Raw genomic sequence first — 26,560 nt, forward strand, 5'->3', positions numbered from 1 at the left:
CACCCAGTTGAGAGTTCACATCCCTGGTCCCCCGGCCACAAACTTGTCACGTTTCCCACTCAGATTGTGTCCTCCTTCCGCTTCCGCCCAGGTGGATAGGCATAGGATGTCCTTGAACCACCCAAAGAATGCTTTGTGGCTGCATCTGTTCCCTCCTGAAAATCACCCCTCCCAAGTTCCCATAAACATCAGGCCTTCTATAGATAGTGTGTCAAGCCGTTAATTTATCACCAACTTCTGCACTGGATTGACACCACTCTTATCCCACTGCTTGGAATCTCTTGACTTTTTTTCCCCAATTGTAGGGATATTTTCTAGTCCTTGTAAGTGTGTGTGTGTAGGATCACACACATGTGTTTGTCACATTTTTGCCATTGAAGGATCCCAATTGTCAACATACCCTGATAAAATCTGGATCAGATTCCATGTGCTGAATAGGCTCTGAAATCTTCCCACATATTTTTAGAATTAAATCCGGCCTGTTGTTTCTCCGTCCTCGTAAAGTCCCAAAGCTGGTTTCTTTCCTACCCATCCCCAAATTATTTCTTTCAAAAATGTTATTCCTTTGCATGTGTTATATTAAATCAAATACAGTGATACCTCGTCTTACAAACGCCTCGTCATACAAACATTTCGAGATACAAATCCAGGGTTTAAGATTTTTTTGCCTCTTCTTACAAACTATTTTCACCTTACAAACCCATCGCCGCCGCTGGGATGCCCCACCTCCAGACTTCTGTTGCCAGCGAAGTGCCCATTTTTGCGCTGCTGGGATTCCCCTGAGGCTCCCCTCCATGGGAAACCCCACCTCTGGACTTCCATGTTTTTGCGATGCTGCAGGGGAATCCCAGCAGGGGAATCCCAGCAGCGCAAAAACGGGCGCTTTGCTGGCAACGGAAGTCCGGAGGTGGGGTTTCCCAGCGAGGGGAGCCTCCGTGAAATTGCAGCATCGCAAAAACACAGAGGTCCGGAGGTGGGGTTTCAAGGACTTAGGTGTTTTTGCGCTGCTGGGATTTCACTGATGCTCCCTTTGCTGGGAAACCCCACCTCCAGACTTCCATTGCCAGCGAAGCGCTTGTTTTTGCGATGCTGGGATTTCCCTGCTGGGATTCCCCTGCAGCATCGCAAAAACACAGAAGTCTGGAGGTGGGGTTTCCCATGGAGGGGAGCCTCAGGAGAATCCCAGCAGCACAAAAACGGGTGCTTCGGCTGGCAAAAGGGGTGAATTTGGGGCTTGCATGCATTAATTGCTTTTCCATTGATTCCTATGGGAAACATTGTTTCGTCTTACAAACTTTTCACCTTAAGAACCTCGTCCTGGAACCAATTAAGTTTGTAAGACAAGGTATCACTGTATCTAGATTGCGGCCACAGCCCAGCATAATATCCTTTTATATTTTGCATTTACGAGCGGAATTTTTGTATGTGCAAGCTCAGCACCTTTTTTCTCCTTTTCTCCTTGGCAGTGCTTCCATGTTCCTTATTCGGCCCTCACCATGTTCATCAGCAGAGAGCAGAGTGAAAGGGATTCTGCCACAGCCTACCGTAAGAACCGCCCCCCTCCCCATTCCCATTCATGCAAAACTAACATCAAACGGCTTCCACCCTGCTAACTGAGATATTCTTTCCCCCTAGGCTTTTACAATGTACGCATGGTATGTCTGTATGTATGTTTGGTTTTCATAATAAGGTTTTTTTTAGTTATTTTAGTATTGGATTGGATTGTTACATGTTGTTTTTATCATTGTTGTTAGCCGCCCCGAGTCTACGGAGAGGGGCAGCATACAAATCAAATAAATAAATGAATGAATGAATGAATGAATGAATGAATGAATGAATAAATGAAGAATGAATGAATAAACAAACAAACAAACAAACAAAACAAACTGTGGAAGCTGACTCTTCCCCTGCTGATACACTGAACTGCAAAATACTACAATTTTTGTGTGTGTGCATTTAAATTTCTATTTGTCTGTCTGTTCATCTATCCAATGGTGGGTTCTGAATCTCATTGCTACTGGTTCACACATTCTCTCTCTCTCTCATGGCAACACTTCTGCACATATGCAGAAGCGTCCAAGCCAGGTGGTGGGAGCCTGCTGCCGCTACCAGTTCACCGAAACAGGCCAAACCAGGAGCAACCCACTGCTGCATTCGTCTATCTACCTATCTACCTACCTACCTACCTACCTACCTATCATCTATCTGTCATCCATCCACTATATCTGTCTGACTACATACTTACTTACCTACCTACCTGTCTATATATGTACAGTGGTACTTCTACTTAAGAACGCCTTTACTTAAGAACTTTTCTAGATACCGGGTGTTCAAGATTTTTTTGACTCTTCTTAAGAACCATTTTCTGCTTAAGAACCCGAGCCCGGAAAAATTTCCCAGGAAATTTGAGAGCGGCACGCCCGGCCAGTTTCTTGCGATTCCCCCTTTAATCACGGCCATCTTTTTTTTTTTAAGCCTGAAAGTTTTGGATTTTTTTGATTCCCCTCACCTTCCTTCGACAACTGTCCTCCTCCTCTTCTTCCCTCTCCTCCTACAAATTCCGAGCTTTTATTTCTTTCCTAATGGGTTTGCACACATTATTTGCTTTTACATTAATTCCTATGGGAAAAATTGCTTCTACTTACAAACTTTTCTACTTAAGAACCTGGTCACAGAAAGAATTAAATTCTTAAGTAGAGGTACCATTATATCTTATATCTACATCTATCCATTTATCCATCCATCCATCTGTCTGTCCGTCTGTCTATCTACATCCATCTATTTATCAATCTATCCATCCATCCATCCCTCCATCCACCTACTTACCTACCTACTATTTATCTATTTGTCATCCATCCATCTATATCTGTCCATCTACCTACATACTGTATCTCTCTATCTATCTATCTATCTATCTATCTATCTATCTATCTATCTATCTATCTATCCATCTATCCATCTATCCATCTATCCATCTATCCATCTATCCATCTATAGATCTATCCATCTATCCATCTATCCATCTATCCATCTATCCATCTATCCATCTATCCATCTATCCATCTATCCATCTATCCATCTATCTATCTATCTATCTATCTATCCCATTCTCAATATACAGTATATGTAGGCTTGCACATCTGTGGGCAAGATGGCCTTGTGGGAGATCTGCTAACTCACTGGTGATTGTCTGTGGTTGCAGAAACATGCATAAAATTCCATGGTTGAACCCAAGGAAGATGCTAGGGAGTTACAAGTTTTTCCAGTCTATCCGTTCTTTTTTTTTCCACTGGCGGTTTTTAATATTTGTCCCAGTGATCTAAAGAAATCTAAAGGAGAAGAAGGACAGTTTGATCTCGTTGTGCTGAAATCGTTTTGTGCTTCATGCAGTGTTTAGCTTTCTTGGGTACCAAGTTTAGATTAAATGGAAGGGATAGGAAGACGTCTGCTTGTGGAGTTCGCCAATTCTTATTCTTATGCCAGTGTTTCCCAACCTTGGCCACTTGAAGATATTTGGACTTCAACTCCCAGAATTCCCCAGCTGGCTGGGGAATTCTGGGAGTTGAAGTCCAAATATCTTCAAGTGACCAAGGTTGGGAAACACTGCCTTATGCCTCCTTGCAAAACTCCAGGATGTAATACATGAGCACGCTGATGGTGAATCTTTGGCACACGAGCCAGAGTTGGCACTCAGAGGCCTCTCGGTGGGTACGCCAGCCATACTCCGCTCCACCATGCATGCTTGTCTGTGCCTCCCACCAGCCACCTTATTTTCAAGATGCGCAGAGGGGCAGAGCGCATGCGAGAGATGAGTGTCCATGCGTGGGCAGTCACATATGTATGTGTGGGGGAGAAGGAGTCAAACATGCACACGGCGGTGCAGTGCCCCCTCACGCCAGTTTTTGGCCCCTGGAGGCTGCAGGCAAACCTACTAGGCCCAAAATGGGGCGCAGGGGGATTGTGCGCACAAGCATGGGGGCAGTAATGGGCAGCCAAAATTGTTACTGCCATACTGTGGGTGTGGCTTGATGGTCATGTGACTGGGTAGGAGTGGCTTGCCAGCCATGTGATCAGGTGGGAGTGGCTTGAACGATCATCATCATTCAAATGAACTGTTATTGCCACACGATGCCTTTTCATCTCAGCTGTGGGCAGAGTGAGGGCTTTGCGAGGCGAAAAGGACCGCAGTCCAGACTGCTTTGGCGTGGTTCTCCTGGCCTTGGGAGGTGGCCGCGTGAGGCTGGAGGGGAGCCGGGCAGGAAAGAGGGAAGCTCGTCTGAGGCCAGGAAAGAGGAAAAAAATGAGGAGCGCACAGCAGCAGCAGCAGCAGCAGGGAAAAAAAGGAGAGCCGAGCTGAGACCGGTAATCCAGGACGATACTACTGCTGGTCAGCTGGATGTATGTTTTATATATTGGGGTTTCTTTTTAGATTTTTATATGCATAATTGTTATTTTAGATTCTAATTATTAGATTTGTCATTAGGTATTGTTTTTATCGCTGTTGTGAGCCGCCCCGAGTCTGCAGAGAGAGGTGGCATACAAATCTAATAAATAATAATAATAATAATAATAATAATAATAATAATAATAATAATAATTTCTGCCGGTGGAACTGCGTTCCACCCTGTCCTGCCTGCTGCCCACCCCTGCATGGGGGGCAGGGAGAGTGCAGGGTGGGTGCATGCACAGCAAATGTGCAGGGGGCATAGAGGTCATGCTCACATGTGCAGGGGTGCATTGCATTATGGGTTACACCAATGCATACAAGCGTTTTCAGCACGCGGTGACGAAAGGATTAGCCCTCATTTCATTAGCACATCTAAAGTAGCACTTATGGGCTATCTTGAATCGTTCACCTGGCAATCCACTCCACTTATCTATTGTGCAAAGAGCAGGTCATTGTAGTCCTTTCTGACCACAAGTCAAAACTTGATCTCTGTCAATGGTGACATAGCAAGTAACGGATTTGAGGCTTACGACTAAGAATCCCACCTCTTTCCCTGTTTTGTAATTCACAACTTGGATCTCATTTTCTCCCTATTTGGGGAAAGAATATGACCTAATACAGTGATGCCGAACCTATGGCACGCATGCCACAGGTGCCACATGCAGCCATATCTGCCGTTGCCCTAACTCAGCTCCAACGTGCATGTGTGCGCCGATCAGATGATTTTGGGCTGATACGGAGGCTCTGAGAGGGCGTTTTTGACTTCCAGAGGGCCTCGGGGGGGCATTTTCGCTCTCCCCAAGCTCTGAATTGTGGGTGTGGCCACTCACATATATGCCATAGTTGGTTATGACCTATAAAGCCCTTCATGGCACCGGACCAGAATATCTGCGAGACCACCTTCTGCCGCACGAATCCCAGCGGCCGGTTAGATCCCACAGAGTTGGCCTTCTCTGTGTCCTGTCAACTAAACAATGTCGGCTGGTGGAACCCAGGGGAAGAGCCTTCTCTGTGGCGGCCCCAACCCTCTGGAACCAGCTCCCCCCAGAGATTAGGATTGCCCCCACCCTCCTTGCCTTTCGTAAACTCCCTAAAACCCACCTCTGCCGTCAGGCATGGGGGAACTGAGATATCTCCCCTTGCCTATGTAGTTTTATGTATGGTATGTTTGTGTGTATGATTTTTAAATAATGGGGCTTTTAGGCTTTTAATGTTAGATTTGTCATTGTATATTGTTTTATCACTGTTGTGAGCTGCCCCGAGTCTGCGGAGAGGGGCGGCATACAAATATAATTAATAATAATAATAATAATAATAATAATAATAATAATAATAATAATATGCTTTCGGCACCTATGGCTGAAAAAGGTTCACTATCACTGACCTCATAGCTAAGACAGGAATGGCGAACCTTTTTTCCCTTGGGTGCATGGGTGTGCTATCGCGCATGGGTGTGCTCACACCCATATTTCAATGTCCCCTACACACCCTGCCTTCCTGTGCATGTGCCTGTGAACCTTCATGCTGTCCCATCCCCAAGCATGCGTACATGACTCCCTCACTGCCTGATTTCTGGTGGGCCTGGGGAGGGTGAAAATTGCCTTCCCCCACCCTCCCGGAGGTCCTCTGGAGGACAAAAACACCCTCCCAGAGCCAAAGGTCAGCTTGCCAGTGCGCACATGCGCATTGGAGCTAAGGTGCGTGACACTTATGGCACGCTTGCCATAGGTTCGCCATCGTGGAGCTAGGAGATGGATGAGAGATAGAGTGAATTATTTTCTTTGATGTTTGAGAAGCCCCTCATTAAGAAGTGTTTCCTTCCGTGGCTATCAAGATGCTTTCACATTGCTGCATATTGCTAGGAACACCTTGACTAGGTTTGCCTATCAGCTAAGCCAGTGTTTCCCAACCTTGGCAACTTGAAGATATCTGGACTTCAACTCCTAGAATTCGCTGGCTGGGGAAGATAACTTCAAGTTGCCAAGGTTGGGAAACACTGAGCTAAGCCACAAACCTGGTTAACAAAATATAAGGTCTGCCTTCACCTAACATTCTAGCCCCCACCCCAATGAAGCATATTGTAGCTGAGCAGCAGGGCTTGGTTGAAGTTGGTGATTATTTATTTATTTATTCATTCATTCATTCATTCATTCATTCATTCATTCATTTATTTATTAATCAGATTTGTATGCTGCCCCTCTCCGCAGACTCGGGGCGGCTCACAGCAATAATAATACAATGTAAACAAATCTAATATTTAAGTTAGTTTAAAACCCCAATTTAAAAGCCAATCATACATACTAACATACCATGCATAAATTTTATAAGCCTAGGGGGAGGGAAAGTCTCAATTCCCCCATGCCTGACGACAGAGGTGGGTTTTAAGGAGCTTACGAAAGGCAAGGAGGGTGGGGGCAACTCTGATATCTGGGGGGAGTTGGTTCCAAAGGCCACCACAGAGAAGGCTCTTCCCCTGGGTCGCACCAAACGACATTGTTTAGTTGACGGGACCCGGAGAAGGCCAATTCTGTGGGACCTAACCGGTCGCTGGGATTCGTGCGGCAGAAGGCGGTCCCGGAGATATTCTAGTCCGGTGCCATGAAGGACTTTATAGGTCATAACCAACATTTTGAATTGTGACCGGAAACTGATCGGCAACCAATGCAGATTGCGGAGTGTTGGTGTAACATGGGCATATTTGGGGAAGCCCATGATTGCTCTCGCAGCTGCATTCTGCACAATCTGAAGTTTCCAAACACTTTTCAGAGGTAGCCCCATGTAGAGAGCATTACAGTAGTCAAGCCTCCAGGTGATGAGGGCATGAGTGACTGTGAGCAGTGACTCCTGGTCCAAATAGGGCCGCAACTGGTGCACCAGGCATTTACTCATTGATGAACCAAAAACGTCACCGTGTTTCAGTTGAGCCTGTTGGCCAACCATTGGGTGTTTATGAACCTAGCCTTGACATGTGTAGATTATGCTTCATGAGTCGGTGTTATAATGGAACGAGATTGGATGAACCCACAGCTAACGTAAAGCATAGTTTAGTTTAAAGTGTGAAGGTTGTTAGTCAGATGCTCAATGGGTTACAACTAGCACGTACCACTACTTTGGAAAGAGGACCCAGCCTATGTTTTATTTGCTCTAATCTCTCTTTTGTTTCTACAGGCATGACCGTCGAAGTGCTTGGCTCTGTCCTAGGAACAGCCATCCAAGGACAGATTGTGGGGAAAGTCAACACGCCTTGTATTCCTGACCCACCTTTCTTGAACACGAACAATTCTTCGGTGGTCTTAGAAGAAGTCAACGTCACCCGTGACACCGGTTCGCTTTCTGATACGGTACGGACCCTTATAGAGAATTCCGTCTTCTCACTACAATGCGGTAAAGCCGTCTTTCTCAACCTCAGCAAATTTTAAGATGAGTGGATTTCAACTCCCACAATTCCCAGCCGGCCTTGTAAGAGACTCTAGAGCAGTGGTGGCAAACCTTTTTTTCCTCGGGTGCCGAAAGCGCACGCATGTCTGCTATCACACACAAACATGTGCCTACACCCATAATTCAATTATTTTTATTATTATGTCAATACAACACAGCAAACGAGATCACACCAACACTCCGCAGTCTGCATTGGTTGCCGATCAGTTTCCACTCACAATTCAAAGTGTTGGTTATGACCTATAAAGCCCTTCATGGCACCGGGCCAGATTATCTCAGGGACCGCCTTCTGCCGCACGAATCCCAGCGACCAGTTAGGTCCCACAGAGTTGGCCTTCTCCGGGTCCCGCCGACTAAACAATGTCAGTTGGCGGGACCCAGGGGAAGAGCCTTCTCTGTGGCGGCCCCGACCCTCTGGAACCAACTCCCCCTAGAGATTAGAATAGCCCCCACCCTCCTTGCCTTTCGTAAGCTCCTCAAAACCCACCTATGCCGTCAGGCATGGGGGAATTGAGATAATCTTCCCCCCTAGGCTTCTACAATTTATGCATGGTATGTTTGTATGTATGTTTGGTTTTATAACAAGGGTTTTTAGCTGTTGTAGTATTGGATTTTTACATTCTGTTTTTTGTCACTGTTGTTAGCCGCCCCGAGTCCATGGAGAGGGGCGGCATACAAATCCAATAGATAGATAGATAGATAGATAGATAGATAGATAGATAGATAGATAGATAGATAGATAGATAGATAGATAGATAGATAGATACATAGATAGATACATAGATAGATAAATAAATTTCGTATTTCATCACCAGTTGGGTGCTTCCCAAGAACCTAGGACTGTGTGATGTAGTGGCGAATAATAATAATAATAATAATTATTATTATTATTATTATTATTATTAGTGATATTGATATTGATATTAATATTATTTAGATTTGTATGCCGCCACTCTCCGAGGACTCGGAGCGGCTCCCAGCAAACAATACAATACAGTCTACAAATCCAATGTTAAAAAGCAGAACAATTAAGAAACCCTTATTAAGAACCATCACACAACTCAACATACCATATGCTCCCCATGCACCTATCCCTGTGCATACATGCATGACATACCCCCTACCCCCCCCCACGCATGCACGCATGACCCACTCCCTCACTTCTAGTGAGCCCGGTAGGCCGATCTAAGTACTGTGTGGGCCGGATCTGGCCCCCAGGCCTTGAGTGTGATACCCCCGTCATACAGTATCTTCTCCTAGGGAACAAGAATGGGGCAGAGCTGTGGGTCCGACTTCTTGGTTCATTCGAAGAGGTAGTTGGGACCAGATCAAACCAAGAGGGAAGATCCAATCTTCTATGAGTCTTGGTTGCCAAAAGCTGTTCTGGTAAGCTGCGCCCATATAAGATGCTTCAAGTGGCTCTTAAGTCAACCTCTTATTTGAGATTTCTACATCCCTTGAACCCAGAGCTAATTAAATGGGCTAACCCACGTTAAAATGGATCCTACTTAAAGGCTTATGCCGTGACTGGGTGTGCCACTGACCTGATTAAAAGTTGTTTTTAATCATTGTTGTAAGTGTGAGTCCCTTGCGATTGGGTTAAATTAAATTTTGGTCAGTTTACAATTGTTGTCAAGCTTTCATGTGTGAAACAAATGGAATTTCTATCAAAAGGAAAAAGAAAGCATCTGAATTTATTCCAGGTTATTAAAATATACATGTGTAAGGTATAAAATCTCGTTGACCCTAGAGACCTTTGACGTAGGACCACAGTTGAGCCCAGAACTTATGTTGCTGAGTGAGAAAGTTGCTAAGTGAGTTTTGCCCCATTTTACAACTTGTCTTGGCAAAGTTGTTAAGCGAATCACCACAGCTGTTAAATCGGTAACACGGTTGTTTCGCATTGACTTCACTTGTCGGAAAGTTGCAAAATGTGATCACGTGGGGTCACCAGGACACTGCAACCGTCATAAATATGAACCAGTTGCCAAGCTTCCAAATGTAAATCACGCGCCCATGTCAATCGCGGTCATAAGTGTGAAAAATGGTCATAAGCCGCTTTTTTCAGTGCTATTGTAACTTCGAATGGTCACTAAATGAACTGCCTGTATTATAAGCACAGAGAGTTTTGAAGTATCTTAGTTAGTAATCTGCAGATCTTGTAACATCAATACCAGGATGTCTTTCTTCTAATCAGAGTTTGATTTTATCTGGAAGAATTGTTGGTATTCTGGGATTATTGATACTGATTAATAGTTTAATTTGTAAAACACTACAAGATGCAAAACTCCACCTCCTAATGGTTCTGGGTACAACCATTCAGCTAAAATGTTACTAACCCAAAGCAGGTGACTATGAATTGTGGAACTAATCATGTTTAAAAGAAAACCAGGTTTACTTCCATGTGTGAAACCGACCAGGGTGTTTGTTGTGTTGCTATAATTTTGTATTGTACCCCAGTCAAATTCTTATATACATAGGAAACTGCTTTTAACTGAATGTCTTTGAGATTGTGGGATGGTTTCTGCCTGCAGGCCATAATGAATGAAAATCGAAATTGACATTGCTTTGGGAAGGAATCTTATACTGTCACTGTTAATGAAATAAATTAACAATTAATATTGTTGTTGTTAATATAGCAATAATGGCAGTTGAAAGCTGTTCTCCTTTCCACTAGATCAGTGATGGCAAACCTTTTTTTCCTCGGGTGCCGAAAGAGTGTGGGTGCACACTATCACACATGCGCGAGTGCCCACACCCATAATTCAATGTCTGGGGAGGGCGAAAACAGCTTCCCTCACCTCCTGGGGGCTCACTGGAGGCCGGAAATGGCCTGTTTCCCAACTTCTGATGGGCCCAATAGAGGAGCCAGGAAGGGTAAAAATGCCCTCCCTGATCCCCCCAGAGGCTCTCTGGAAGCCAAAAACACCCTCCTAGAGCCTCTGTTTTAGGCAAAAATCACCTCGCCGGCACACATGCACATGCATGGGCCTTCTCCGGGTCCCGTCAACTAAACAATGTCATTTGGCGGGACCCAGGGGAAGAGCCTTCTCTGTGGTGGCCCCGGCCCTCTGGAACCAGCTCCCCCCAGAGATCAGAATTGCCCCCACCCTCCTTGCCTTTCGTAAACTTCTCAAAACCCACCTCTGCTGTCAAGCATGGAGGAATTGAAATATCTTCCCCAGGCCTATATAATTTATGTATGGTGTGTTGTGTGCATGTTTTTTAAATTATGGGTTTTTAACTTCGTATTGTTAGATTTGTATTGTACATTGTTTCTATCACTGCTTTGAGCCGCCCCGAGTCTACGAAGAGGGGCGGCATACAAATTTAATAAATAAACTAAAATAAATAAATAAAATAAATATGGCTCTGCGTGCCATCTGTGGGACCCGTGCCATAGGTTCACCATCACTGCACCAGATCATAAAAGTTTTTTAATCCTTCATGGCCAAGGAGAGAGAGAGAGAGAGCCCTCAATTTATGATGACTTGTTTAACCACAGTCCAAACTTACAATAGCACTTTAAAAAATGACAGCTCAAAGCTATGACCGCCATGCCACATGACTGCAATTTGCGAATGCTTGACAGCTGATTCGCTTTTACAACAGTTGCAGCATTAAGTCATGGAATCAGTTGACTTCCAACAAGCTGTGAAGCAAGAATTATTATTTAACGGTTGCATGATTCACTTAGTGACCCCCATGATTTATCAACCACCATAAAAATGGTCATAAAATTGGCCTAAGCATCAACTTAGTGATCAAATTTCCATTCCCCACTGTGGCTATAATTCGAGCCACACTTCGAAGCATCCAGTGTTGCTTTTCTACAAAATATTCTGCATGAAATATTGATCTCATTCGAAATGTCCCCTCCCCCTTTTTTTAAACCGTTCTTTCTATCCTTTTACAGAAAAATGCCTATATGATTGCAGCCGGAGTCATTGGTGGGATTTATATTCTTTGTGCTACCATTCTGTCTCTGGGCGTGCGGGAAAGGCGAGGTAAGCCAAGTGAATTAACTCACATCGTGTAAATATTATGTATTATGTATTCTCAGCCATTGGCGACTCCTACGTGTGTGGACTTCAATTTCCTAATAGCAGGCACAAATAACTTATTGAGCATAGAAGAGTTTAGTAATTCTATTGCTCCTTGTACACAAGAATCCAGTCAACAATTGGTCTAAGCTAATTAAGGGACAATGGAATTCAAGAAGGGGCTGGTCTGGGATCTTTTGTGGCAATGCAAGGACTTCAAACTTATGACACATTTAACCCCACCTCCTTTTTCAGCCTGCTCTTCTCCTACACCCAAATTCCTCAGTTGGCATTGTCCTTGCTTGGAATTCTGGAAGTAGAGTAGAAGTCCATACAAATTGTAATGATTGGGATAAACTGGCTTAGCTACCTCTCTCTAAAAGGGCAAGAATCTTGAAGGTGAAAGACACGGCCCATTTGGTTGGGTCATTGAGGTCAAACGGGTGAATCCACAATTTGAGTTGAATCATCTGCTAAAATAATATATTGCATCAATGAGGGATAATGTGGCATGGGTGAACACCGCTGTAGAAGCCTATTAATACCCAGGCCATCTAACCTTTTCTTTGTTAAATATGCCTTTACTTTAAAAGAATGAAATTAATAGGAATTTAATCATGCCAACAATTATTTATTTCCCTCCTGCCTTACCTTGGAATGTGTAAAGAATGTTACATAGGAGTTGCCCCTAAGAATATTTCCACAGCTACAATCCTGGAAAGTAACCTGTGTCCTCAAAAATAAGACCTCACCAGAAAATAAGCCCTAGCATGATATTTATGTAGCTTACAGAACAAGGTAAAACTGTCCCTCCAGAAGTGTTCTCTGGCTCATAAAATGCACCCTGATGACATTATTCTAATTAAGGATGGGTTATTATTGGGGATTTTTACTGGATACCGGAGGTGTGTTCAGTATCACTACTCCTACTGATTATGTCAAACAGACTCATCCAAGGGATACAAAAGTCGCTTGCTTGCCTCTTGCGACAAACGGATGGTAACTTTCTCCCCAGCGGCTGTTCCTGTTTTAATACCTGAGTGAACACTGAGGGAGAAAACGAGACTCTTGTGCAAGAGTCAAGGATTGCATAAAGCTGCCAGGCCAGGCCTCGGCTTTCCTCTCATGAAGCAACACCACATTCTGGTTCTAACCAGTCATTGGGAAGCAGAAGTTGTCTCACTCCTGGGACGTGTTTCTTTGCTTTGTCTTCTGAGGGGACGTGACATCCTCTTCGGCCTCCTGAAGGAAAGCACCCTCTCAGGCCCCCGGTGACAGGGAGGCTTTGTCTGGAGGACGCTTATCAAAAGAGCCACTCCTCCTCAGCAAATATTACCTGAGGCCTCGCCCTTGTCCACACACTTCACCTCTGAAAAAATCTCCTCAGTGTTCCTTCAAGAGAAAAGCCTTATCACCTCACACATAATATTAAGATTAGCTGAGAGAGGAAGTTCGGTGGAAGTTCCAAAGATAGGATGAAATCATGAAAGGACAAAGCTCCATCATCTGGCTCATATTATTTATTTTATTTATTTGTTTGTTTTGTCAAGTACTTATTAGTGGTATACAAAGATATAATAATTTGTTTTCGTAGATTTTCACGGGTAAAGGTATGAAGGTCTTGGCATATTCAGGTTTCTTCCCGTGTAAGTTTCAAAGATTTCTGGTGACGTTTCGACGAGGTCCCACTCGTCATCTTCAGGCTGGTGCTTTAGTCCTTGTGCCAGGGCAAACAGGATATAACATAATATTTATATACATGATACTAGTAAGATAGAAACATTAGGACAGGGGACCGAAGGCATGCTGGTGCACTTAGTCACGCCCCTTACTGACTTCTTAGGAATTGGGAGAGGTCAACAGTGGAGAGTCTAAGGATAAAGTTTTGGGGGTTAGGTGATGACACTACAGAGTCAGGTAGTGAGTTCCATGCATCAACTACTCGATTACTAAAGTCGTATTTCCTGCGGTCAAGTTTGGAACGGTTTACTTTAAGTTTGTTTCTGTTGTGTGCTCGTGTGTTGTTGTGGTTAAAGCTGAAGTTGTCGTTGACAGGAAAGATGTTGTAGAAGGTGTTTACAGATTAGCAGACATTAGCTAACGCTAGCACACATTTGCTCCACTCGTTCCTGACTCACAATCGTTTGTTTAGCAACCGTTTGGAGTGATGGCGACACTGAGGAAAGCCACTGACAGCCAGTCATTGCGTTGAGGAGGGGTTGTAATTTCCCCTCATAAATGGCCGATGGTCACGTGATCAAAATGGAGGCGCTTGGCAACCAACTAGAACGGGGGGAAACGCCACATTGGTAGCGAAAATGGAGCTACACGTGCAGATCTGGGCGAGAGGCAGGCAGGCGTGTATTTTGGAGCGAGATTTGGCTTCTGCGCATACGCAGGAAGTAAAATTTTAGGAGAGGACATGGGTGCATGAGAGATTTCAACAATTTTTGGTGATTTTTTTTGCCGAAATCTCACACGCCTGCGTGTCTTCTCGCGAGATTTGCTTCCTGTGCAGAAGTCAAATCTCACTCCAACACGCATGCCCGCCGGTCACCCAGAACTACATCAGCCCTAATAGTGGCGGTAAGTTGGAACCCCCGCCTGCAACCAGCATGTTTCATTCCTCCACTCGAAACAGAATACCCTACGAAATTAGACTTACAATCCTGGGTCTAGAAAGCTTAGAACTACGATGCCTTAACATGATCACAATATTGCCCACAGTATTGCCCACAAGATCATATGCTGCAACATCCTGCCTGTCAACGACTACTTCAGCTTCACCCACAACAACACTATAGCACACAACAGATTCAAGCTTAATATCAACCACTCCAAACTTGACTGTAAAAAATATGACTTTAATAATCGAGTTATCGAAGCATGGAACTCATTACTGGACTCCGTAGTGTCATCCCCTAACCCCCAACATTTTACCCTTAGACTGTCCACGGTTGACCTCTCCAGATTCCTAAGAGGTCAGTAAGGGGTGTGCATAAGCGCACTAGTGTGCCTTCCGTCCCCTGTCCTATTGTGTCTCCTATATCTCATATCTCTTCTCTTCTATTCCTATATCTTTTCTTCTATTTTCTCATTGACATATTTTAGTCCTATATTTTCTCTTCTCTTCTTTCTTTGACATATTTTACTTCGAGTGTATCCCCTATAACCTTCATTGTATATTAATGTGTTTTGGACAAAATAAATAACTAAAATAAATAAAATAAGTATTCACAAAGATTGCAAGGTCCTGAGGGTCGCACAATCGCCATTTGTGACCATCCGACAAGGAAGTCAATGGGGGAAACTGGATTTATTTAACAAGCATGGCAAATAAAAAGGGTAGCAAAATCTAGCATGATTCACTTAACAACCATACTGGGACATTCTGGTTCCCATTGTGGTCATAAGCTGAGGACTGTCTGTTTCTAAATGTCTATGTTGGTTGTCAATCATCATGGTTGGCCCCAAGGTGCCTTTCCAAAAGACAACTAGAGTTTTTTGCTTGAAAAGGTTTCTCTCCTCATTCTTCATGAACTGAAGAATGAACTAAAGAAGGTTTTCGGATGAGAAGGGAAATGTTTTCAAAGGAAAAAAACCCAAGGGACTACCTGTCCCAAATCTTTTTGCATTGATTCATCGTAATATCAGCTTGGTGCTGATATTTTGCACCCATAAAAAGCTTGGAAAGAACTCTACATCCTGCTTTGTTTCCCCCTGCGGTAGAGAAGGGGATGGGCTGAAGGAAATGAACAAATACAGTTAAGGGAAAACCCTTGACCAGCCCTGTTGAATCATACTTAGGCTTAAATTTCTGATTAGTGAAAGTTTCTACTGTGTTTCCCCCAAAATAAGACCGTCTTATATTTTTTTTAACCCTGAAATAAGCGCTTGGCCTTATTGCCATGCCCTCAAAAGCCCGATTGGGCTTATTATCAGAGGATGTCTTGTTTTGGGGAAAATAGAATAGAGATAGGAATAGGAATAGAGAATAGAATAGAATAGAACAGAATTCTTTATTGGCCAAGTGTGATTGGAAACACAAGGAATTTGTCTTGGTGCAGATGCTCTCAGTGTACATAAAAGAAAAAGATACATTTGTCAAGAATCATGAAGTACAACACTTAATGATTGTCATAGGGGTCAAATAAGTAATCAGGCAACCATCAATATTAATAAAAATCTTAAGGATACAAGCAACAAGTTACAGTCATGCAATCATAAGTGGAAGGAAGTTGGTGATAGGGATGATGAGAAAAAACTAGTAGTAACAGTAGTGCAGACTTAGTAAATAGTTTGATAGTAAATTATTTGTTTAGCAGAGTAATGGCGTTCATGAAAAAACTTTCTTGTGTCTAGTTGTCTTGGTGTGCAGTGCTCTCTAGTGATGTTTTGAGGGTAGGAGGTGAAACAGTTTATGTCCAGGATGCAAAGATAGAGGTAGATATACTGTGTTTCCCTGAAAATAAGACCCTGCCCTATATTTTTTTGAACCCTGAAATGGGCACTTAGCCTTATTGCCATGCACTCAAAAGCCCGATTGGGCTTATTATCAGGGGGTGTCTTATTTTGGGGAGAAACAAGGTATATTTCACTCTAGATTTATGACAAGCAGATTCTCCCATGAAACTGCTGATTTGAGCTCTTCCCTGCAAGAGAAGAAGGGCTCGCTCGAGGCAGTTGTCCTTTCAAACATTCTTGGATATCCTTCTCCTCTGGATATTAAGTTAAATTATGCAAACAAGAAAAATTATGGAAGTACTATATGTATGAAAAACAACAAATGGTGTGCTATAGAAATAGGGTAGCAAAATACTTATGATCCAGAACAGGGGCCTCCAACCTTGGCAACTTTAAGACTTGTGGACTTCAACTCCCAACTTCAACTTTGCTGGCTGAGGAACTCTGGGAGTTGAAGTCCACAAGTCTTAAAGTTGCCATGGTTGGAGTCGGAGACCCCTGATCCAGAACATCCCTGGAAGGTAAGAGAATCACCTGCTCCTTGTGCTTTGCTCCACAGAGTCTTGTGAACTTCAATCGGCTGAGCCGGTTTCTTTCTTTGAGGGTTTGAAGCTGGTTATGAAACATGGACCCTACATCAAGCTGATTGCCGCTTTCCTCTTCACCTCCCTCGCTTTCATGGTGAGCGTACTTCCAATCTTTCCTATCACAACTTCTAGACTTCTTCATTCACACTTCCATCCATTTAAATTTAAACAAAAAAAACGGAACAAAAGCTTGAATCCCCATCCACCTGGTCCTTGAACTCACCTGGAACACATTTAGTAGAATACGGGTAGTCCTTGACTCAGCAGTAGTGTTGGGCGAACCCAACGAAGTTTGGGTTCGGGTTCAGCACCCGAACTTTTGCCGAACTTTTGAGTTCGGCGCTTGAGAAAGCCCAAGGAAGCGCCACCGCCCAGCTGTCACCTTCCGGAACAGTCGGGGCACTTCCCGGCACTCTCCCGAACCCGAACTTTTGCCGAACTTCCGGTTTCGGCGTTCAGGAAACTGCTGAGAAGTGCCCTGGCTGTTTCTGAAGGTGACAGCTGGGTGGCGGCACTTCCCAGAACAGCCGGGGAGCTGTCGGCCGGTCAGGAGGCGCAAAAGGAGGTGGGGAATCCCACGAGGGGATTCCAGGGGCGGAGCTTTGATGTCACTGAGACGTCCTTCCTGGAGTCCCCATTTCAGCCGGCCAGGAAGGACATCTCAGTGACATCAAAGCTCTCCCCCTGGAATCTCCTTGTGGGATTCCCCACCTCCTTTTTCACCTCCGGACTGGCCAATAGCTCCCCGGCTGTTTCGGAAGGTGATAGCTGGGCGGCGGCGCTTCCTGGCACTCTCCCGAACCTGAACTTTCGCCAAACTTTTGCCAAACTTCGGGTTTGGGTTCGGTATACCGAACCGTGCAAAGTTCGGTACGAGCCCAGATTCGGTTCGCCCAACACTACTCAGCAGTGAAACGTATTTACCTTGCTTCCTGGTTTGGAAGCGTGAGCTTTGCTCCCTCTGCACATGCGCAGAAGGGTTTGCACAGGTGCAGAGGGTGAAAAACAACCGATTCTCTAACCCACTGGCGGCTGTCACTACCGCAACGCCTGAACCGGGCTGAACCAGTAGCATTTCACCACTGGCTTGACCTACAACCATTCATTTAGTTTAATGTTACAGCAATGCTGTAACTTACTTTGTAAGTGACTTACAATTGGTCCTCACACTTAACAAATGTTGCAGCATCCTCACAGTCGTAGGATTTATTTATTTATTTATTTATTTATTTATTTATTTATTTATTTATTTATTTATTTATTTATTTATTTATTTATTTATTTATTTATTTATTTATTTATTTATTTATTTATTATTTGGATTTGTATGCCGCCCCTCTCCGAAGACTCGGGGCGGCTCACAACAAGTGAAAAACAATCCAATACATAATCCAATTAATTAAAATATTTATAAATTTAAAAAAACCTTATACTAACATACACACACACAAGCATACCATGTATAAATTCAACGTGCCCAGGGGGAGATGTTTAGTTTCCCCATGCCTGACGGCAAAGGTGGGTTTTGAGGAGTTTACGGAAGGCAGGAAGAGTAGGGGCAGTTCTGATCTCCGGGGGGAGTTGGTTCCAGAGAGTTGGTGCCGCCACAGAGAAGGCTCTCCCCCTGGGGCCCGCCAACCGACATTGTTTAGTTGACGGGACCCGGAGGAGGCCCACTCTGTGGGACCTAATTGGTCGCTGGGATTTGTGCGGCAGAAGGCGGTCTCGGAGATATTCTGGTCCGATGCCATGAAGGGCTTTAAAGGTCATAACCAACACTTTGAATTGTGACCGGAAACTGATCGGCAGCCAATGCAGACTGCGGAGTGATGGTGAAACATGGGCATACCTGGGTAAGCCCATGACTGCTCTCGCAGCTGCATTCTGCACGATCTGAAGTTTCAGAACACTTTTCAAAGGTAGCCCCATGTAGAGAGCATTACAGTAGTCGAACCTCGAGGTGATGAGGGCATGAGTGACTGTGAGCAATGAGTCCCGGTCCAGATAGGGCCGCAACTGGTGCACCAGGCGAACCTGGGCAAACGCCCCCCTCGCCACAGCTGAAAGGTGGTTCTCTAATGTGAGCTGTGGATCGAGGAGGACGCCCAAGTTGTGGACCCTCTCTGAGGGGGTCAATAATTCCCCCCCCAGGGTAATGGACGGACAGATGGAATTGTCCTTGGGAGGCAAAACCCACAGCCACTCCGTCTTATCCGGGTTGAGCTTGAGTCTGTTGACACCCATCCAGGCCCCAACAGCCTCCAAGCACCGGCACATCACTTCCACCGCTTCGTTGACTGGGATGACAATTTGAGCACTTGGTAACCAGCATGTACCGTATTTTTCAGAGTATAAGATGCACCGTTTTCTCCCCTAAAAGAGGCTGAACATTTGGGTGTGTCTTATACTCCAAAGGTATAAGGCTTTGCAGGCTTGTTTTCATTGCTAATTGCTCTGAAGAATGTTTTTTTCCCAGCCTTAATGAGGTGCTAAGATCTCTTCCTGCTTGCAGGATTTTTTCATCCCTACTACTTCCAAAGAATTTTTTTCCAGCCCTAACGAGGTACTAACGATCTTCCCAGCTTGGAGGATTTTTTCATTGCTACTCCCTCCAAAGAAGTTTTTTTCCAGCCCAAAGTCTTTCCACACTTGTTTTCATTGCTATTCCCTTCAAATAAGATTTTTTTTCAGCCCTAACCAGGGGATAAAATAATGTGCTGAAGCTGACCAGACTAAGGAAGCTAGACAGATGAATACCTGGTAGGCAGATTTTTCCCCCCTATTTTCCTCTCCGAAAACTAAAATGCATCTTATATTCTGGTGTGTCTTATACTCCAAAAAATATGGCATTTACAATGTTTGTAGTTGTCTCTGGGATCAAGTGATCCCCATATGTGACCTTCTTATCTGGCCCTTCTGGCGAAGCCAGTGGAGGATTGCCGATTCGCTTAACAATTTGCCTGATTTACTTAACGCCCATCGCAAAAAGGGTAAATAAAATGGGGCATGTCTTATTTAACAGCTGCCTTGTTTAGCAACGGAAATTCTTGTCCCAATTCTGGTTGTAAAATCAATGACCGCCTGCATCTTGAGTATTTCCTAAATGGATCCCAGATCTTTCTTCTCGGTGTTTAACCTAGGAAATGTCTAAGTTTTTGTTGATCAGCCTGTTTTGATTGTCTGGACAAAGTTGAAGGACCTTACATGTTCTGAAATCTACATGCCCACGGCTTCAACATTTTGGAGAATGTCCTGGCCAAATATCAGGAGTGATTCTGAGGTCACCCCTGAATACATCTGTTCTGTTGTTTGCTTCTAATTCAATAATGGACAATGAATTCCCACTCTTCAGCTCTTATTTACTTACTTTTTTATTTTATTTTATTTTATTTTATTTTATTATTTTATTTATTTTATTTATTTTATTTATTTTATTTATTTTATTTATTTTATTTATTTTATTTATTTTATTTATTTTATTTATTTTATTTATTTATTTTATTTATTTTATTTATTTTATTTATTTTATTTATTTTATTTATTTTATTTATTTTATTTTATTTATTTTATTTATTTTATTTTATTTATTTTATTTATTTTATTTATTTTATTTATTTTATTTATTTTATTTATTTTATTTATTTTATTTATTTTATGTATTTTATGTATTTTATTTTATTTTATTTTATTATATTTATTTTATTTATTTTATTTATTTTATTTTATTTATTTATTTTATTTATTTTATTTATTTATTTTATTTTATTTATTTTATTTTATGTATTTTATTTTATTATATTTTATTATTTTATTTATTTTATTTATTTTATTTATTTTATTTATTTTATTTATTTTATTTATTTTATTTATTTTATTTATTTTATTTATTTTATTTATTTTATTTATTTTATTTATTTTATTTATTTTATTTATTTTATTTATTTTATTTATTTTATTTATTTTATTTATTTTATTTATTTTATTATTTTATTTATTTTATTTATTTTATTTTTTATTTTATTTTGTCAAGTACATATTAGTAGTAGATATATATATATATATATAACACTGTTTATATACATGAGACGGGTACTAATAAGAGGGAAACATTAGGACAAGGGATGGAAGGCACACTGGTGCACTTATGCACGCCCCTTACTGACCTCTTAGGAATTGGGTGAGGTCAACAGTGGACAGTCTAAGGGTAAAGTTTTGGGGGTGTAAATGAATATTTGTTGCCTCTGCCTTTCCCCTTCTCTGTGCCAATTCTCCAGTAACTTGCTCTTCTCTGCTTCCCTACCCAAGTAGTCAAAACAAAGATCTCTATTCTTTCGGGGTTTTGCTTCTGGAATTTCAGAAATGCTGAAACAGCATTTCTCAACCTTGGCATTGTTAAGATGTGTGTAGACCTTCAACTCAGCAGAATTCTCGGGCTGGGGGATTCTGGGAGTTGAAGTCCATCTGTCTTAAAATTGCCAATGCTGGAGAAACATTGTGGAGGACTTTATTTTGATAAGGTGTTCTGTTTTTTTCCCACGCTTGCCACCTTGTTGTTTTTTTCCCCTTGCCAAAATACTCCTGCTATTTTCGACTGACGTGTGTTGTTTCTTCCCAGCTGCTGGAAGGAAACTTTGCCTTGTTCTGCACTTACACCTTGGGGTTCCGCAACGAGTTCCAGAACATTCTGCTCGCCATCATGGTATGTGTTCTGCAATGACCTCTCTCCCTCCCTCTCTTTCTCTTTCTTTCCCTTTCTTTTTTCTCTTTTCTTTCTCTCTTCTTTCTTTCTCTCTTTCTTTCTTTCTCTCTCTTTCTCTACCCCCTTCCTCCCTCCACTCACTCTCTCTCTCTTTCTTTCTTTCTTTTTCTCTCTCTCTCTTTCTCTTTCTCTTTCTTTCCCTTTCTTTTTCTCTCTCTTCTTTCTCTCTTCTTTCTTTCTTTCTTTCTCTCTCTCTCTCTCTTTCTCTTTCTTTTTTCTTTTTTCTTTCTCTCTTCTTTCTTTCTCTCTTTCTTTCTTTCTCTCTCTTTCTCTACCCCCTTCCTCCCTCCACTCACTCTCTCTCTTTCTTTCTTTCTTTCTTTCTTTCTTTTTCTCTCTCTCTCTTTCTCTTTCTCTTTCTTTCCCTTTCTTTTTCTCTCTCTTCTTTCTCTCTTCTTTCTTTCTTTCTCTCTCTCTCTCTCTTTCTCTTTCTTTTTTCTCTTTTCTTTCTCTCTTCTTTCTTTCTCTCTTTCTTTCTTTCTCTCTCTTTCTCTACCCCCTTCCTCCCTCCACTCACTCTCTCTCTCTCTTTCTTTCTTTCTTTCTTTCTTTTTCTCTCTCTCTCTTTCTCTTTCTCTTTCTTTCCCTTTCTTTTTCTCTCTCTTCTTTCTCTCTTCTTTCTTTCTTTCTCTCTCTCTCTCTCTTTCTCTTTCTCTTTCTTTTTTCTCTTTTCTTTCTCTCTTCTTTCTTTCTCTCTTTCTTTCTTTCTCTCTCTTTCTCTACCCCCTTCCTCCCTCCACTCACTCTCTCTCTTTCTTTCTTTCTTTCTTTCTTTCTTTCTTTCTTTTTCTCTCTCTCTTTCTCTTTCTCTTTCTTTCCCTTTCTTTTTCTCTCTCTTCTTTCTCTCTTCTTTCTTTCTTTCTCTCTCTCTCTCTCTTTCTCTTTCTCTTTCTTTTTTCTCTTTTCTTTCTCTCTTCTTTCTTTCTCTCTTTCTTTCTTTCTCTCTCTTTCTCTGCCCCCTTCCTCCCTCCACTCACTCTCTCTTTTTCTTTCTTTCTTTTTCTCTCTCTCTCTTTCTCTTTCTCTTTCTCTTTCTTTCCCTTTCTTTTTCTCTCTCTTCTTTCTCTCTTCTTTCTTTCTCTCTCTCTCTCTCTCTTTCTCTTTCTCTTTCTTTTTTCTCTTTTCTTTCTCTCTTCTTTCTTTCTCTCTTTCTTTCTTTCTTTCTCTCTCTTTCTCTACCCCCTTCCTCCCTCCACTCACTCACTCTCTTTCTTTCTTTCTTTCTTTCTTTTTCTCTCTCTCTCTTTCTCTTTCTCTTTCTCTTTCTTTCCCTTTCTTTTTCTCTCTCTTCTTTCTCTCTTCTTTCTTTCTCTCTCTCTCTCTCTCTCTTTCTCTTTCTTTTTTCTCTTTTCTTTCTCTCTTCTTTCTTTCTCTCTTTCTTTCTCTCTCTTTCTCTACCCCCTTCCTCCCTCCACTCACTCTCTCTCTTTCTTTCTTTCTTTTTCTCTCTCTCTCTTTCTCTTTCTCTTTCTCTTTCTCTCCCTTTCTTTTTCTCTCTCTTCTTTCTCTCTTCTTTCTTTCTTTCTCTGTCTCTGTCTCTTTCTCTTTCTCTTTCTTTTTTCTCTTTTCTTTCTCTCTTCTTTCTTTCTCTCTTTCTTTCTTTCTCTCTCTTTCTCTACCCCCTTCCTCCCTCCACTCACTCTCTCTCTTTCTTTCTTTCTTTCTTTCTTTCTTTTTCTCTCTCTCTTTCTCTTTCTTTCCCTTTCTTTTTCTCTCTCTTCTTTCTCTCTTCTTTCTTTCTTTCTCTCTCTCTCTCTCTTTCTCTTTCTCTTTCTCTTTCTTTCCCTTTCTTTTTCTCTCTCTTCTTTCTCTCTTCTTTCTTTCTTTCTCTCTCTTTCTCTCTCTCCTGCTCCTCCCTCTCTCCCTCTTCCTCTCCCCCTATCTCCCTCTCTCTCTCTTTCTTTTTCTCTCTTTTCTTCGTACTCCTTTTTCTACATTTATTTATTTATTTATATTTATTTATTTGTTTTGTCAAGTACACATTGGTGTTATCCAAAGATATAACAATGTTTATATACATGAGATGGGTACTAATAAGAGGGAAATATTAGGACAGGGGATGGAAAGCACCCTGGTACACTTATGCACACCCCTTAGGAATCGGGTGAGGTCAACAGTGGATAGTGTAAGGGTAAAATTTGGGGGGTTTGGTGATGATACTACAGAGTCAGGTAGTGAGTTCCAGGCATCAACTACTCGGTTACGTGGGCTCAACTGTCCCTGGCTTGAAGAGAGGGAGTTACGGAGGGAGGTTGGCTGGGGTCCAGATTATCTGCCATTACAAGCTTTCAAAGGGAGCTGGAGAATCCAGTTTATTATTCCATCTACCCCATTTTTCCAATGTGAGAACACGATGCTCCTTTACTTCAAAGGATTATTATCACCTCAAAGGTTTAGCTGAGCCAGTTGCAGGCCTCACCGCTGATGTTATATCTAACCTACCAAGCTTGCTTGGTTAGTTTTCATGTGGTTTAATATGTTGGGTAATTACTATACTATACTATAGTATAGTATATACTATATACTTATAGTACAGTGGTACCTCTACCTACAAATGCCTCTACTTTCAAACTTTTCTAGATAAGAACTGGGTGTTCAAGATTTTTTTTGCCTCTTCTCAAGAACCATTTCCACTTACAAACCCGAGCCTCCAAAACTGTAACCGGAAAAGGCAGGGAGAAGCCTCTATGGGGCCTCTCTAGGAATCTCCTGGGAGGAAACAGGGTAGAAAAGGTGGGGAGAAGCCTCCGTGGGGCCTCTCTAGGAATCTCCTGGGAAGAAATAGGGCCAGAAAAGGTGGGGAGAAGCGTCCGTGGTGCCTCTCTAGGAATCTCCTGGGAGGAAACAGGGTAGAAAAGGTGCGGAGAAGCCTCTGTGGGGCCTCTCTAGGAATCTCCTGGGAAGAAATGGGGCCAGAAAAGGTGGGGAGAAGCCTCCGTGGCGCCTCTCTAGGAATCTCCTGGGAGGAAACAGGGTAGAAAAGGTGGGGAGAAGCCTCCGTGGGGCCTCTCTAGGAATCTTCTGGGAGGAAACAGGGTGGAAAAGGCGGGGAAAAGCTCTTAAGAACCTGGTCACGGAATGAATTAAGTTCGTAAGTAGAGGTACCACTGTATATTGAACTATAAAATGATTAGTTTATAGTTCTATATACTTTTTATTTATTTATTCTTTGTCCAATATACAATACATATGGAAGAGAATAGACATTAAGTAATATATATAAAGATAGAAAGTAAAAAAGAAGAGAAGTAGATGGGAGTGAGAGAATATATATGATATAAGAGATAAGGAGAGAATATATAAGTATATATGATATATATATAATAGATAGATAGATAGATAGATAGATAGATAGATAGATAGATAGATAGATAGATAGATAGATAGATAGATAAGGACTCAACTCTAAAGTTGGATTGTTTATTTACTGCCAATATTTATTCTTGTGGACGTTGAGTTGGGCCATCAAATCGTAAAACTTAACACACGAAAATAAAAATGCAATGAAGACCCCATAATGAGGCCTCTAAAGGAAAACCTACAGCCCAAAGCAAATGCAAACAGAAGTGTTTAAACAGATTTGTCAAAATCTCGCTTAAGCAATGGAAATTGTTCATGGCTCCACCGTGGTCGTAAGTCGAGGACCACCCCTAAATTGAAATCAAGGGCGTCGTTGCGGGTGAGGTTTTTCAGGCTGTCAGGTTCTGCAAGGGAACCGGAGGACATTAAGGGGAAACATGGGGCTACCTGGGGCTACCTTTGAAAAGTGTTCGGAAACTTCAGATCATGCAGAATGCGGCTGTGAGAGCAGTCATGGGCTTACCTAGGTATGCCCATGTTTCACCATCACTCCGCAGTCTTCATTGGCTGCCGATCAATTTCCGGTCACAATTCAAAGTGTTGGTTATGACCTTTAAAGCCCTTCATGGCATTGGACCAGAATATCTCCGAGACCACCTCCTGCCGCACGAATCCCAGCGACCGATTAGGTCCCACAGAGTGGGCCTTCTCCGGGTCCCGTCAACTAAACAATGTCGGTTGGCGGGTCCCAGGGGAAGAGCCTTCTCTGTGGCGGCACCGGCTCTCTGGAACCAACTCCCCCCGGAGATTAGAACTGCCCCTACTCTTCCTGCCTTCCGAAAACTCCTTAAGACCCACCTTTGCCGTCAGGCATGGGGAAACTAAACATCTCCCCTGGGCACGTTAAATTTATATATGGTATGTTTGTGTGTGTGTTTGCTATTACATGGGGTTTTCTTAAATCGTTAAATATTTTAATTAATTGGATGGTTGTGACTGTTTTACTTGTTGTGAGCCGCCCCGAGTCTTCGGAGAGGGGCGGCATACAAGTCCAACAAACAAACAAACAAACAAACAAACAAACAAACAAATAAATAAATAAATAAATAAATAAATAAATAAATAAATAAATAAATAAAATAAAATAAAATAAAATAAAATAAAATAAAATAAAATAAAATAAAATAAAATAAAATAAAATAAAATAAAATAAAATAAAACCGTCCTTCAAAGGAGGCTAAGCAAGCCCAGGCAATTAACCCTCTTTCTGGGATGATGGAGTCGGTGATCACAAGCGAGGCTTTCTTTGTGCGCTTTGAGAGACGGTTGTGAAAAGAGACGCGGAACAAAAACCAGGCTGGCCTTTTGTCCAGGGGCTGCCATTTTGTCTCCTGTCGGCCCTTAATCACGAGAGAGAGAGAGAGAGTAAAGTCCGTCTTAATCAGGACGGGGCTCTGAATGGAATTCTTGGAGGAGCCAAGTTGTCTGAGAAGCCACAGGAGATGGGAAAGAAGAAAAGATC

The 26,560-nt window shown here is 42.4% G+C and overlaps 1 protein-coding gene across 3 annotated transcripts in view; it reads left to right on the forward strand.

The window, feature by feature from the left end:
* MFSD2A (MFSD2 lysolipid transporter A, lysophospholipid) overlaps positions 1-26,560 on the forward strand; it is an 85,771-nt gene that overhangs the window by 39,053 nt on the left and 20,158 nt on the right. For all 3 annotated transcript variants that reach the window (XM_070764658.1, XM_070764661.1, XM_070764660.1), the window contains exons 5-9: positions 1,467-1,545; positions 7,616-7,788; positions 11,802-11,892; positions 16,952-17,073; positions 21,595-21,678. In XM_070764658.1, coding sequence (XP_070620759.1) covers positions 1,467-1,545; positions 7,616-7,788; positions 11,802-11,892; positions 16,952-17,073; positions 21,595-21,678 — 549 coding nt within the window. The remainder of the gene's footprint in view (positions 1-1,466; positions 1,546-7,615; positions 7,789-11,801; positions 11,893-16,951; positions 17,074-21,594; positions 21,679-26,560) is intronic.

Source organism: Erythrolamprus reginae, chromosome 11 (genome assembly GCF_031021105.1).
Source record: "Erythrolamprus reginae isolate rEryReg1 chromosome 11, rEryReg1.hap1, whole genome shotgun sequence".
Taxonomy (NCBI): Eukaryota; Metazoa; Chordata; class Lepidosauria; order Squamata; family Dipsadidae; genus Erythrolamprus; species Erythrolamprus reginae.